This window comes from Oncorhynchus keta, unplaced genomic scaffold (assembly GCF_023373465.1).
Source record: "Oncorhynchus keta strain PuntledgeMale-10-30-2019 unplaced genomic scaffold, Oket_V2 Un_contig_7013_pilon_pilon, whole genome shotgun sequence".
Classification (NCBI taxonomy): Eukaryota; Metazoa; Chordata; class Actinopteri; order Salmoniformes; family Salmonidae; genus Oncorhynchus; species Oncorhynchus keta.
This window is the reverse complement of record NW_026289202.1, coordinates 15,001-28,970: the sequence shown is the minus strand read 5'-3', so window position 1 is coordinate 28,970 and position 13,970 is coordinate 15,001. Positions and strand designations below refer to the sequence as shown.

Here is a 13,970-nt window from a genome sequence, read left to right as displayed (position 1 = left end):
CAGGGGTCTCCTGATGACAGTCGTCTCAGAGCTAAGATCTAGTGGCTATGCTTCCACTGTCTGATAGATACTAGTTAGTAGGTCAAGTCAGGGATCTCCCTGATGACAGTCGTCTCAGAGCTAAGATCTAGTGGCTATGCTTCCACTGTCTGATAGATACTAGTTAGTAGGTCAAGTCAGGGGTCTCCTGATGACAGTCGTCTCAGAGCTAAGATCTAGTGGCTATGCTTCCACTGTCTGATAGATACTAGTGAGTAGTTCAAGTCAGGGGTCTCCTGATGACAGTAGTCTCAGAGCTAAGATCTAGTGGCTATGCTTCCACTGTCTGATAGATACTAGTTAGTAGGTCAAGTCAGGGGTCTCCTGATGACAGTCGTCTCAGAGCTAAGATCTAGTGGCTATGCTTCCACTGTCTGATAGATACTAGTTAGTAGGTCAAGTCAGGGGTCTCCTGATGACAGTCGTCTCAGAGCTAAGATCTAGTGGCTATGCTTCCACTGTCTGATAGATACTAGTTAGTAGGTCAAGTCAGGGATCTCCTGATGACAGTAGTCTCAGAGCTAAGATGTAGTGGCTATGCTTCCACTGTCTGATAGATACTAGTTAGTAGGTCAAGTCAGGGATCTCTTGATGACAGTAGTCTCAGAGCTAAGATCTAGTGGCTGTGCTTCCACTGTCTGATAGATACTAGTTAGTAGTTCAGGGATCTCTTGAGACAGTCGTCTCAGAGCTAAGATCTAGTGGCTCTGATATGATATATACTAGTTAGTAGGTCAAGTCAGGGGTCTCCTGATGACAGTCGTCTCAGAGCTAAGATCTAGTGGCTATGCTTCCACTGTCTGATAGATACTAGTTAGTAGGTCAAGTCAGGGATCTCCTGATGACAGTCGTCTCAGAGCTAAGATCTAGTGGCTATGCTTCCACTGTCTGATAGATACTAGTTAGTAGGTCAAGTCAGGGATCTCCTGATGACAGTCGTCTCAGAGCTAAGATCTAGTGGCTATGCTTCCACTGTCTGATAGATACTAGTTAGTAGGTCAAGTCAGGGATCTCCTGATGACAGTAGTCTCAGAGCTAAGATCTAGTGGCTGTGCTTCCACTGTCTGATAGATACTAGTTAGTAGGTCAAGTCAGGGGTCTCCTGATGACAGTCGTCTCAGAGCTAAGATCTAGTGGCTATGCTTCCACTGTCTGATAGATACTAGTTAGTAGGTCAAGTCAGGGGTCTCCTGATGACAGTCGTCTCAGAGCTAAGATCTAGTGGCTATGCTTCCACTGTCTGATAGATACTAGTTAGTAGGTCAAGTCAGGGATCTCCTGATGACAGTCGTCTCAGAGCTAAGATCTAGTGGCTATGCTTCCACTGTCTGATAGATACTAGTTAGTAGGTCAAGTCAGGGATCTCCTGATGACAGTAGTCTCAGAGCTAAGATCTAGTGGCTGTGCTTCCACTGTCTGATAGATACTAGTTAGTAGGTCAAGTCAGGGATCTCCTGATGACAGTCGTCTCAGAGCTAAGATCTAGTGGCTATGCTTCCACTGTCTGATAGATACTAGTTAGTAGGTCAAGTCAGGGATCTCCTGATGACAGTCGTCTCAGAGCTAAGATGTAGTGGCTATGCTTCCACTGTCTGATAGATACTAGTTAGTAGGTCAAGTCAGGGATCTCCTGATGACAGTAGTCTCAGAGCTAAGATCTAGTGGCTGTGCTTCCACTGTCTGATAGATACTAGTTAGTAGGTCAAGTCAGGGATCTCTTGATGACAGTCGTCTCAGAGCTAAGATCTAGTGGCTGTGCTTCCACTGTCTGATATATACTAGTTAGTAGGTCAAGTCAGGGATCTCCTGATGACAGTCATCTCAGAGCTAAGATCTAGTGGCTATGCTTCCATAGATACTACTTTTTTAAATATTTGTTTTATTTATTTAACCTTCATATTATTTAATTAGGGAAGTCAGTTAAGAGCAAATTCTTAATTACAATGACAGCCTACTGAGAAACAGTGGGTTAACTGCCTTGTTCAGGGGCAGAATGACAGATTTTCACCTTGTCAGCTCTGGGATTTGATCCAGCAACCTTTCGGTTACTTGGCCCAACGCTCTAATCACTAGGCAACCAGTCAGGTAGCAGTCTCGGCAGGTAGCCTAGTGGTTAGAGCATTGGACTAAAGGTTGCAAGATCGAATCCCCGAGCTGACAAGGTAAAAATCTGTCATTCTGCCCCTGAACAAGGAAGTTAATCCACTGTTCCTAAACTGTCATTGAAAATAAGAATTTGTTCAAAACTGACTTGCCTAGTTAAAGGTTGAATGTAAAATAAATATAAAAATCTCCTGATGACAGTATACTCAGACAGCGAGAGAAGAACCAGAACCTAGTGTTGATTCTAGAGCGCTGTCATTGTGGTTAGAATCCAGACCTGGGATCAAATAGGATCTTTAGTTTAATTTCAAACACTTTCACCGCTCTTGACTTGACTTGAGTTTGTCAGCCATTTTGTTGTAGTGGTTAGAATCCTCCTCTTGCACTTGTGTGAGTGTTTAGGATCAGTCACCTGTGAGGACTGAAGGAGTAGGACAAGTAGCAGTAGTAGGAACATAACTTGAATCTTTTAATCTACCCACTGTTGGTGTAAGATAGTGTAGAGCCGTGCACATAGATCAATCTACAACTTTTACAGTTGAAAAACGTCTTGCTAATTTGCACTTTTGGAACACAGACATGGGAGTATGCATACACACACGCACACGCACGCACGCACACACACACACACACACACACACACACACACACACACACACACACACACACACACACACACACACACACACACACACACACACACACACACACACACACACACACACACACACACACACACACACACACACACACACGCGCATGCACGCACGCGCACACACACGCACACACACACACACACACACACACGCACATACACGCACACACACGCACATACATGCACACACGCACATTCAGGCACACAAAGGTAAAAACGAACTAACTAAACTACTGAGACATATTAATAACTAAACTACTGAGACATATTAACAACTAAACTACTGAGACATATTAACAACTAAACTACTGAGACATATTAACAACTAAACTACTGAGACATATTAATAACAAAATTCACACTACTGAGACATATTAACAACTAAACTACTGAGACATATTAATAACTAAACTACTGAGACATATTAACAACTAAACTACTGAGACATTAATAACTAAACTACTGAGACATATTAATAACTAAACTACTGAGACATATTAACAACTAAACTACTGAGACATATTAATAACTAAACTACTGAGACATATTAACAACTAAACTACTGAGACATATTAATAACTAAACTACTGAGACATATTAATAACTAAATTCACACTACTGAGACATATTAATAACTAAACTACTGAGACATATTAACAACTAAACTACTGAGACATATTAACAACTAAACTACTGAGACATATTAATAACTAAATTCACACTACTGAGACATATTAATAACTAAACTACTGAGACATATTAACAACTAAACTACTGAGACATATTAACAACTAAACTACTGAGACATATTAATAACTAAATTCACACTACTGAGACATATTAATAACTAAACTACTGAGACATATTAACAACTAAACTACTGAGACATATTAACAACTAAACTACTGAGACATATTAACAACTAAACTACTGAGACATATTAATAACTAAACTACTGAGACATATTAATAACTAAACTACTGAGACATATTAATAACTAAACTACTGAGACATATTAATAACTAAACTACTGAGACATATTAACAACTAAACTACTGAGACATATTAATAACTAAACTACTGAGACATATTAATAACTAAACTACTGAGACATATTAACAACTAAACTACTGAGACATATTAATAACTAAATTCACACTACTGAGACATATTAATAACTAAACTACTGAGACATATTAACAACTAAACTACTGAGACATATTAACAACTAAACTACTGAGACATATTAATAACTAAACTACTGAGACATATTAACAACTAAACTACTGAGACATATTAACAACTAAACTACTGAGACATATTAACAACTAAACTACTGAGACATATTAATAACTAAACTACTGAGACATATTAATAACTAAACTACTGAGACATATTCATAACTAAATTCACACTACTGAGACATATTAATAACTAAACTACTGAGACATATTAATAACTAAATTCACACTACTGAGACATTAATAACTAAACTACTGAGACATGTTAATAACGAAACTACTGAGACATTAATAACTAAATTCACACTACTGAGACATATTAATAACTAAACTACTGAGACATATTAATAACTAAATTCACACTACTGAGACAAATTAGTCTTAATAACTAAACTCCACTACTGAGACATATTAGTCTTAATAACTAAACTCCACTACTGAGACAAAATTCTCCTTTCTGAAACTGGTTTAACAGTATTATTTTTGAATGAAGCGCGCCAGCTTAACTGAGTTTTTATGTATATAAAGAAGGACTTAATCGAACAAAAGGACAATTTGTGATGTAACCGGGACCTTTTGGAGTGCCAACAGAAGAAGATCTTCAAAGGTAAGGCATTTATCGCTATTTCTGACATTCGTGTTTCACCTGCCTGGTTGAAACATGTTTTTCATACTTTTATCTGCCGGGCGCTGTCCTCAGATAATCGCATGGTGTGCTTTCGCCGTAAAGCCTTTTTGAAATCTGACACAGCGGCTGGATTAACAAGAAGTTAAGCTTTATTTTGATGTGTAATACTTGTATTTTCATGAATGTTAAATATTTATATTTCTGTAATTTGAAATTCGCACTCTGCAATTTTTACCGTCCCACCTGCCCATTGATGCTTGCCTGGAGGGTTGTTAGCACAGTGTCCAAAGAAGGGCCAGAAGTATACAGAAGGGTGTCGTCTGCGTAGAGGAGAATCACCAGCAGCAAGAGCGACATCATTGATCTATACAGAGAAAAGAGTCGGCCAGAGGATTGAACCCTGTGGTACCCCCATAGATACTGCCAGAGGTCCGGTCAACAGGCCCTCCGATTTGACACACTGAACTCTGTCTGAGAAGTAGTTGGTGAACCAGGGAGGCAGTCATTTGAGAAATCAAGGGTGTTGAGTCTGCCGTTAAGAATGTGATAATTGACAGAGTCGAAACCCTTGGCCAGGTCGATGAATACGGCTGCACAGTATTGTCTCTTATCGTTGGTGGTTATGATATCGTTTAGGACTTTGTGCTTGGCTGAGGTGCATGACCAGCTCGGAAACGAGATTGCATAGCGGAGAAGGTACGGTGGGATTCGAATTGGTCGGTGATATTTTTGTTAACTTGGCTTTGGAAGACCTTAGAAAGGCAGGGTAGGATAGATATAGGTCTGTAGCAGTTTGGGTCTAGAGTGTCTCCCCCTTTGAAGAGGGGGATGGCCGCGGCAGATTTCCAATCTTTGGGGATCTCAGACGATACGAAAGAGAGGTTGAACAGGCTAGTAATAGGGGTTGCAACTATTTCAGCGGATAATTTGAAAAAAAAGAAGGTCCAGATTGTCTAGCCCAGCTGATTTGTTGGGGTCCAGATTTTGCAGCTCTTTCAGAACATCAGCTATCTTGATTTGGGTGAAGGAGAAATGGGGGAGGTTTGGGCAAGTTGCTGTGGGGAGCGCAGGGCTGTTGACCGGGGTAGGGGTAGCCAGGTGGAAAGCATGGCCAGCCGTAGAAAAATGCTTCTTGAAATTCTCAATTATCGCGGGTTTATCGGTGGTAACAGTATTTCCTAGCCTCAGTGCAGAGGGCAGCTGGGAGGAAGTGCTTTTTGGAGTTTGTGCTACAGGATGCAAATTTCTGTTTGAAAAAGCTAGCCTTGGCTTTCCTAACTGCCCCTGTATATTGTTTCCTAACTTCTCTGAAAAGTTGCATATCATGGGGGATTTTTGATGCCAATGTAGTACGCCACAGGATGTTTTTTGTGCTGGTCAAGGGCAGTCAGGTCTGGAGTGAACCAAGGGCTATATCAGTTCCTGGTTCTACATTTTTTGAGTGGGGCATGCTTATTTAAGATGGTGAGGAAAGCACTTTTAAAGAATAACCAGACATCCTCTACTGACGGAATGAGGTCAATATTCTTCCGGGATACCCCGGGCCAGGTCAATTAGAAATGCCTGCTTGCTGAAGTGTTTCAGGGAGCGTTTGACACTGATGAGGGATGGTCATTTGACCACAGACCGATTACGGATGCAGGCAATGAGGCAGTGATCGCTGAGATCCTGGTTGAAGACAGCAGAGGTGTATTTGGAGGGCAGGTTGGTTAGGATGATATCTATGAGGGTGCCCGTGTTTACGGATTTGGGGTTATACCTGGTGGGTTCATTGATCATTTTTGTTAAAGGCATCAAGCTTAGATTGTAGGATGGCAGATCTCTGCAGTAGATTGCAACTCCGCCCCCTTTTGCAGTTCCATCTTGTCAGAACATGTTACAGTTAGGGATGGAAACGTCAGGGTTTTTGGTGGTCTTCCTAAGCCAGGATTCAGACACGATATCCGGGTTGGCAGAGTGTGCTAAGGCAGTGAATAAAACAAACTTAAGGAAGGAGGCTTCTAATGTTAAAATGCATGAAACCAAGGCTTTTATGGTTACAGAAGTCAACAAATGAGAGCGCCTGGGGAATGGGAGTGGAGTTAGGCACTGCAGGGCATGGATTAACCTCTACATCACCAGAGAAACAGAGGAGAAGTAAGATAAGGGTACTGCTAAAGGCTATAAGAACTGGTCGTCTAGTACGTTGGGAACAGAGAGTAAAAGGAGCAGGTTTCTGGGCACGGTACAATAGATTCAAGGAATAATGTACAGACAAAGGTGTGGTAGGATGTGAATACAGTTGAGGTAAATGTATGCATTGAATGACGATGAGAGAGATTTTGTCTCTAGATACATCATTTAAACCCGGTGAGGTCACCGCATGAGTGGTAGGGGGAACTAAAGGGTTAACTAAGGCGTATTGTACAGGAATAGAGTCTCTACAGTGAAATAAGGCAATAATTACTAACCAAAACAGCAATGGACAAGGCATATTGACATTAGGGAGAGGCATGCGTAGCCAAGTGATTATAGGGGTCCAGTGAGTGGCTCGGCGGGCCAGAGACACAGCGTTTCAGGCAGCTAGCGGGCCGGGGCTATCAAGCTAGCAGAAGGGCCTTAGAGGGGCGATGGAAGAAGTCTGTTGTAGCCCCCTCGGGCAGACCAGTCGTCATGGATCAGCAGGGCAGCGTGTGGTAAATGAGCCCAGGCCAATTGGCAAAATTAAGTGGCCAAAGAATTTGTCCTATGGGCCTTTTATTTATTTAACAAGGCAAGTCAGTTAAGAACTAATTCTTATTTTCAATGACGGCCTAGGAACAGTGGGTTAACTGCCTTGTTCATGGGCAGAGCGACAGATTTTTACCTTGTCAGCTCGGGTTACTAGTTCGCAGCTCTAACCACTAGGCTACCCTGCCGCTAACAGTCCAAGATGCTCTAGGCAGCTAGCGGGCCGCGGCTATCAGGCTAGCAGATGAGCATTCAGGGGATGTCACGATGGAGGAGCCAGCCGAAAAACCCCCTCAGGCGAATTACGTCGGTAGTTCAGTTGTGATGGGTCGGCGGGGGTGCAGGCCAATTGGCAAAATAGGTATTGTAGCCCAAGGAGTGGCTGATGGACCTCTTCGGCTAGCTGGGAGATGGGCTAGCTCCAGGCTAATTGGTTCTTGCTTCGAGACAGAGACGTTAGCCACTCGGATAGCAGCTAGCTAGCTGCGATGATCCAGGTTAAGAGGTTCAGAGCTTGCGGTAGGAATCCGGAGATATGGAGAAAAATAAGCCCGATTTGCTCTGGTTTGAGTCGCACTGTGCGGACTGGCGAGAGTTGTCCGGACTAAAGGTAGCTGATGACCACTAGCAGTGGCTAGCTGACTAGTAGCTAGTTAGCTGGCTAGCTTCTGTTGGGGGTTCCGGTTCAAAAGTAAAGAAAATAGCAGATCCATTCCACATTGGGTGAGGAAGATTTCAGGAGAGTATATTGAAGTTGAGGTTAAGAAAAATATTAAAAAATAGCTAGCATGACTAGACCAGGAAGAAATGTTCATCTCTGCTGCTTTTCTGCTGCCTGAGTTAGCATTACAGCACCAGCACACACACACACACACACACACACACACACACACACACACACACACACACACACACACACGTCTGAGTTAGCTACAGCTGCGCTAAATCAATCATGCAAAACTGAATGGAATGGAATAGGGGTCTAGGTGGTCTTCCCATAAGACCTGAGATTCAAAGTTGACAGCATTTCAAATGCTTTATATGTGGTCGATTAAGCTTGCCTGGCGCAATGGAACCAATAGAATAGCTGCACATCTGCAAACCCGGCCCACATGGCACCCCAGGCAGGCTAGAGTAAATCCTCAAAGTGTTTTAAAGATGTCTGCTTCTCAGAGGATGTTACCTTCAGGGAGCCAGTCCTCTCTATCAGAGGGGTTTCATGGTGTGCTGGGTGTGAGGTCCCAGCTCTGTGCTCTTTCTGCCCGCCTGCTGGGAGCATCATTAAAGTCTATTAAAGTGGAGACGTTCGTTCTTTATCCTGGCTGTAATTAAGCTATAAGGCCCGAGGAGGTGTGGTATATGGCCAATATACCACGGCTAAAGGCTGTTGTTTACGCACGACGCAACGCGGAGTGCTTGGATACAGCCCTTAGCCGTGGTATATTAACCATATACCAAACCCCTGAGGTGCCTTATTGCTATTATAAACTGGTTACTAATAAAATTAGAGCAATAAAAATACATGTTTTGTCATACCCGTGGTATACGTTCTGATATACCATGGCTGTCAGCCAATCAGCATTCAGGTCTCGAACCACCCAGTTTATAAGTTCATATTAATTTAGCATGCTTGCACAAGAAACATTACATTAAGACAAAGCCTCTCTGTAACCTAGGCCTGAAGACTGATTGTGTTAAACGTTCACGAGCTGGTCTCTCCCTTACTGTCAGATGGTATCGTCCAGTAAAGGATCTATTGACCCCACACATATTCCAGCCACGAGCTGGTCTCTCCCTTACTGTCAGATGGTATCGTCCAGTAAAGGATCTATTGACCCCACACATATTCCAGCCACGAGCTGGTCTCTCCCTTACTGTCAGACGGTATCGTCCAGTAAAGGATCTATTGACCCCACACATATTCCAGCCACGAGCTGGTCTCTCCCTTACTGTCAGATGGTATCGTCCAGTAAAGGATCTATTGACCCCACACATATTCCAGCCACGAGCTGGTCTCTCCCTTACTGTCGTGCAGATGGTATCACTCAGAGACCACTTTCAACCTACAAGCCGTCAGACTGATGAATGCTGGAGCTGAGACATACCACTACAGTATACCATGCGTATCCTGTACATACCACTACAGTATACCATGCGTATCCTGTACATACCACTACAGTATACCATGCGTATCCTGTACATACCACTACAGTATACCATGCGCATCCTGTACATACCACTACAGTATACCATGCGCATCCTGTACATACCACTACAGTATACCATGCGTATCCTGTACATACCACTACAGTATACCATGCATATCCTGTACATACCACTACAGTATACCATGCTGAGAGAGAGAGAGAGAGAGAGAGAGAGAGAGAGAGAGAGAGAGAGAGAGAGAGAGAGAGAGAGAGAGAGAGAGAGAGAGAGAGAGAGAGAGAGAGAGAGAGAGAGAGAGACAGAGAGAGACAGAGACAGAGACAGAGAAGCAGAGAAGAGGAGAGAGAGAGAGAGATAGAGACAGAGAGAGATAGGGGAGAGAGAGAGACAGAGAGAGAGAGAGAGAGAGAGAGAGAGAGGCAGAGACAGAGATAGAGACAGAGATAGAGAGAGAGACAGAGAGAGAGAGACAGAGAGATAGAGAGAGAGAGAGACAGAGAGAGAGAGAGAGAGAGAGAGAGAGAGAGAGAGAGAGACAGATAGAGAGATAGAGAGAGAGAGAGACAGAGAGAGAGACAGAGAGATAGAGAAAGAGAGAGAGAGAGAGAGAGAGAGAGAGAGAGAGAGAAGGAAAAGAGAGAAAGAGAGGAGAGAGAGAGAGAGAGAGAGAGAGAGAGAGAGAGAGAGAGAGAGACAGAGAGAGAGAGAGAGAGAGAGAGAGAGAGAGAGAGAGATTCTCATTGAGGCAGAATGTGAAGAGGTGTTTAAGTCCTAGCAGCTGTGTTGTAATGTGCCAGAGACAGTAGAGTTCAGATCCCTGTTGCTGAACTGTTACAGTTCCTGTGATGCATAGAGAATCCCGGTGCGGTTCTAGCTAAATGTATATCTGGCTCGTTTTATGGACTCCTCAGCATTTGACACGAGCTGAGACAGAAATGCAGGTGTTGTACATGTACAATCAGCATGCGTGACTAAAACACACTTGAAATACATTCGCCTTGTTTACTAAGATAATGTGATGATCTATGTTAATGCAGCAGGTAGTGTTGTGGGAGTCAAGCTGTGAGAACACAGGATACATCCCAAATGGTACCCTAATCCCTATGTAGTGCACTACGTTTTTTACCGGGACCCAGGTCTAAATAAGTGCACTATGTTGGTAATCAGAGTGACATTTGGGATGCTAAGTAGCTGAGAATGGGATGTAGTTCTGTTTGTTGTCTTGACTCCTCCTCGGTGGTTTGGTATTAACTTAAATGTCTAGAATTAAGAATGATAAACCTGCACACGGTATACAGGGCCGTCTATAGCCTTTTGGGGGGCCCCAAGCGGGATATGGTTGGAGGGCCCCCCCCAAGCACACGTCTTCTCAGTGGTTTGGTGTTAACTTAAATTATGTCTAGAAATAATTAGGATAAACCTGCACATGGTATACAGGGCCGGCTCTGGCCATTTGGGATCCCTAAGTGAGATTTGGATGGGGGGGGGGGCCCAACCTCACGGCAAAACATTTTAGTAGTCCCTCTTTTGATGGCTGAGAGAGACATTTAAGTTTTAAAGTTCATTTCCTGCAATTCTACACATTTTGCCATGGGGCAGAGAGAAAACGTTGCTATTTCAGATACATTTTCAAGCAATTCTACTCATTCTGCCATGGGGCGGCGATAACGTTCTGCAGTTTTAAAGCTAATTCCAGCAATTCTACATATTCTGTAATGAATTGTGTCACGTTAATAGGATATCTTAGTGAGAACGACTAACAAAATCAATGGGGGCCTCCTGGAGTGCCTGTTGGTTTACAGCCGTGATTAATACAAGTTTGGCAGCTGGCTAGACTAACTACCAATCTAAACATCGTCAGCTGACATGTTAATTGATTGACTGTCATAACAAGACTGAAACTGCTGATGCGACACATTTAAAAAATAGCTTCTGGTATATTTTATTATTGTTGCTGATGTGTTTTCGGGGGCTAACGACCAGGGTTGCTTACAGAACGCCTGGACCCGGCCTTGACGGTATAAAGTACTTCTCTCATGCTTTGGACCCACAGCACTTCCTGTCTGTCAGTAGACATGCGGGTGGACGGGTGCATGAATAAAGTACAACACCATGTGATGTGTCAGACTGTCTTTTGGGCCCAGCACCCTGTGGAGAAATGGAGAATGTGCACATCAGCATTTCACCGACACACTCTTCAAATCAGCTCCATGAGGATGCCCTTCTCTGATGATGGACACCTCTCTCTCCCCTCCCCTCCCTCCCTCTCCTCCCTCTCCTCTCCCTCTCTCCTCTCCTCTCCTCTCCTCTCCTCTCCTCTCCTCTCCTCTCCTCTCCTCTCCTCTCCCCTCCCCTCCCCCCTCCCTCCCTCCCTCCCTCCCTCCCTCCCTCCCTCCCCTCCCCTCCCTCCTCTCTCTCTCTCTCTCTCTCTCTCTCTCTCTCTCTCTCTCTCTCTCTCTCTCTCTCTCTCTCTCTCTCTCTCTCTCTCTCCCCTCTCCTCTCCTTTCCCCTGCCCTCCACAGAACCTTCCCTACGGTGTTAGAGGATGTTACCTATCTCTTTCTCTGCAGGTCGAGATACCTGCCCCAGAACTCTCTAGTCTTACATATTTTATATGGGATATGCACCTTTTCCATTTATCTATCCGCAGGGTGGGCTACCTGCCCCAGAACGCTCTTCTCTTCCCTGATGTTGTGTCGTACATAAGAACAGCCCGTAGCCGTTGTATATTGGCCATATACCACACCCCCTCGGGCCTTACTGCTTAATGAACCTACTCTCTCTCCTCTCCTGCCAGGGCTGGCTACCTGCCCCAGAACGTGCCCCTCCAGATCATCTGCTACCTACCCCAGGAGAGAGAGTTCCTCCCCTGGCACGCTGCCAGCCGCTCCCTCTACCAGCTGGACAAGCTGCTGGACCGCACAGAGGACTACAGCCTCTTCAGTGTAGGTTATAACCTCTGACCTCTAAACCTGACCCTGACCCTAATCAAGCTGCTGGACCGCACATAGGACTACAGCCTCTTCAGTGTAGGTTATAACCTCTGACCCTAATCCTAACCCTGACCCTGACCATAGCACTCCAACTACAGCCTCTTCATAGTTTATAACCTTTGACCCTAATCCTAACCCTGACCATAACCCTCCAACTACAGCCTCTTCAGTGTAGGTTATAACCTCTGACCCTAACCCTAACCCTAACCCTGACCATAACCCTCCAACTACAGCCTCTTCATAGTTTATAACCTCTGACCCTAATCCTAACCCTGACCATAACCCTCCAACTACAGTCTCTTCATAGTTTATAACCTCTGACCCTAATCCTAACCCTGACCATAACCCTCCAACTACAGCCTCTTCAGTGTAGGTTATAACCTCTGACCCTAATCCTAACCCTAACCCTAACCCTGACAATAACCCTCCAACTACAGCCTCTTCAGTGTAGTTTATAACCTCCGACCCTAATCCTAACCCTGACCAGCCTGTTTGGTACAGCTGGTGCCCTCTCAGACCCCCTCTAAAGACCCCCGGCACCTTTCTGTGGATCAGGGTTCAATGTATTGAGGAGCTTCTGCCCAGTACTATAAACCCTATGTACTAATGCCCCCACTGAGCCCCAGTACTATAAAACCTATGTACTAATGCCCCCACTGAGCCCCAGTACTATAAACCCTATGTACTAATGCCCCCACTGAGCCCCAGTACTATAAAACCTATGTACTAATGCCCCCACTGAGCCCCAGTACTATAAACCCTATGTACTAATGCCCCCACTGAGCCCCAGTACTATAAACCCTATGTACTAATGCCCCCACTGAGCCCCAGTACTATAAACCCTATGTACTAATGCCCCCACTGAGCCCCAGTACTATAAACCCTATGTACTAGATCACCCACTGAGCCCCAGAACTATAAACCCTATGTACTAATGTACCCACTGAGCCCCAGTACTATAAACCCTATGTACTAATGCCCCCACTGAGCCCCAGTACTATAAACCCTATGTACTAGATCACCCACTGAGCCCCAGAACTATAAACCCTATGTACTAAATCACCCACTGAGCCCCAGTACTATAAACCCTATGTACTAATGCCCCCACTGAGCCCCAGACTATAAACCCTATGTACTAATGCCCCCACTGAGCCCCAGCACTATAAACCCTATGTACTAGATCACCCACTGAGCCCCAGCACTATAAACCCTATGTACTAATGACCCAACTGAGCCCCAGTACTATAAACCCTATGAACGAATGCCCCCACTGAGCCCAGTACAATAAACCCTATGTACTAGATCACCCATTGAGCCCCAGTACTATAAACCCTATCTACTAATGCTCCCACTGAGCCCCAGTACTATAAACCCTATCTACTAATGCTCCCACTGAGCCCCAGTACTATAAACCCTAATTACTAATGCCCCCACTG

The 13,970-nt window shown here is 44.4% G+C and overlaps 1 protein-coding gene across 1 annotated transcript in view; it reads left to right on the top strand.

The window, feature by feature from the left end:
• Positions 1–7,318: 7,318 nt before the first annotated feature.
• LOC127926155 (thyrotropin-releasing hormone-degrading ectoenzyme-like) overlaps positions 7,319–13,970 on the top strand; it is a gene marked incomplete at its 3' end in the record, with an annotated part of 13,432 nt that continues 6,780 nt past the window's right edge. The window contains exons 1-2 of the mRNA XM_052511617.1: positions 7,319–7,341; positions 12,339–12,486. Coding sequence (XP_052367577.1) covers positions 7,319–7,341; positions 12,339–12,486 — 171 coding nt within the window. The remainder of the gene's footprint in view (positions 7,342–12,338; positions 12,487–13,970) is intronic.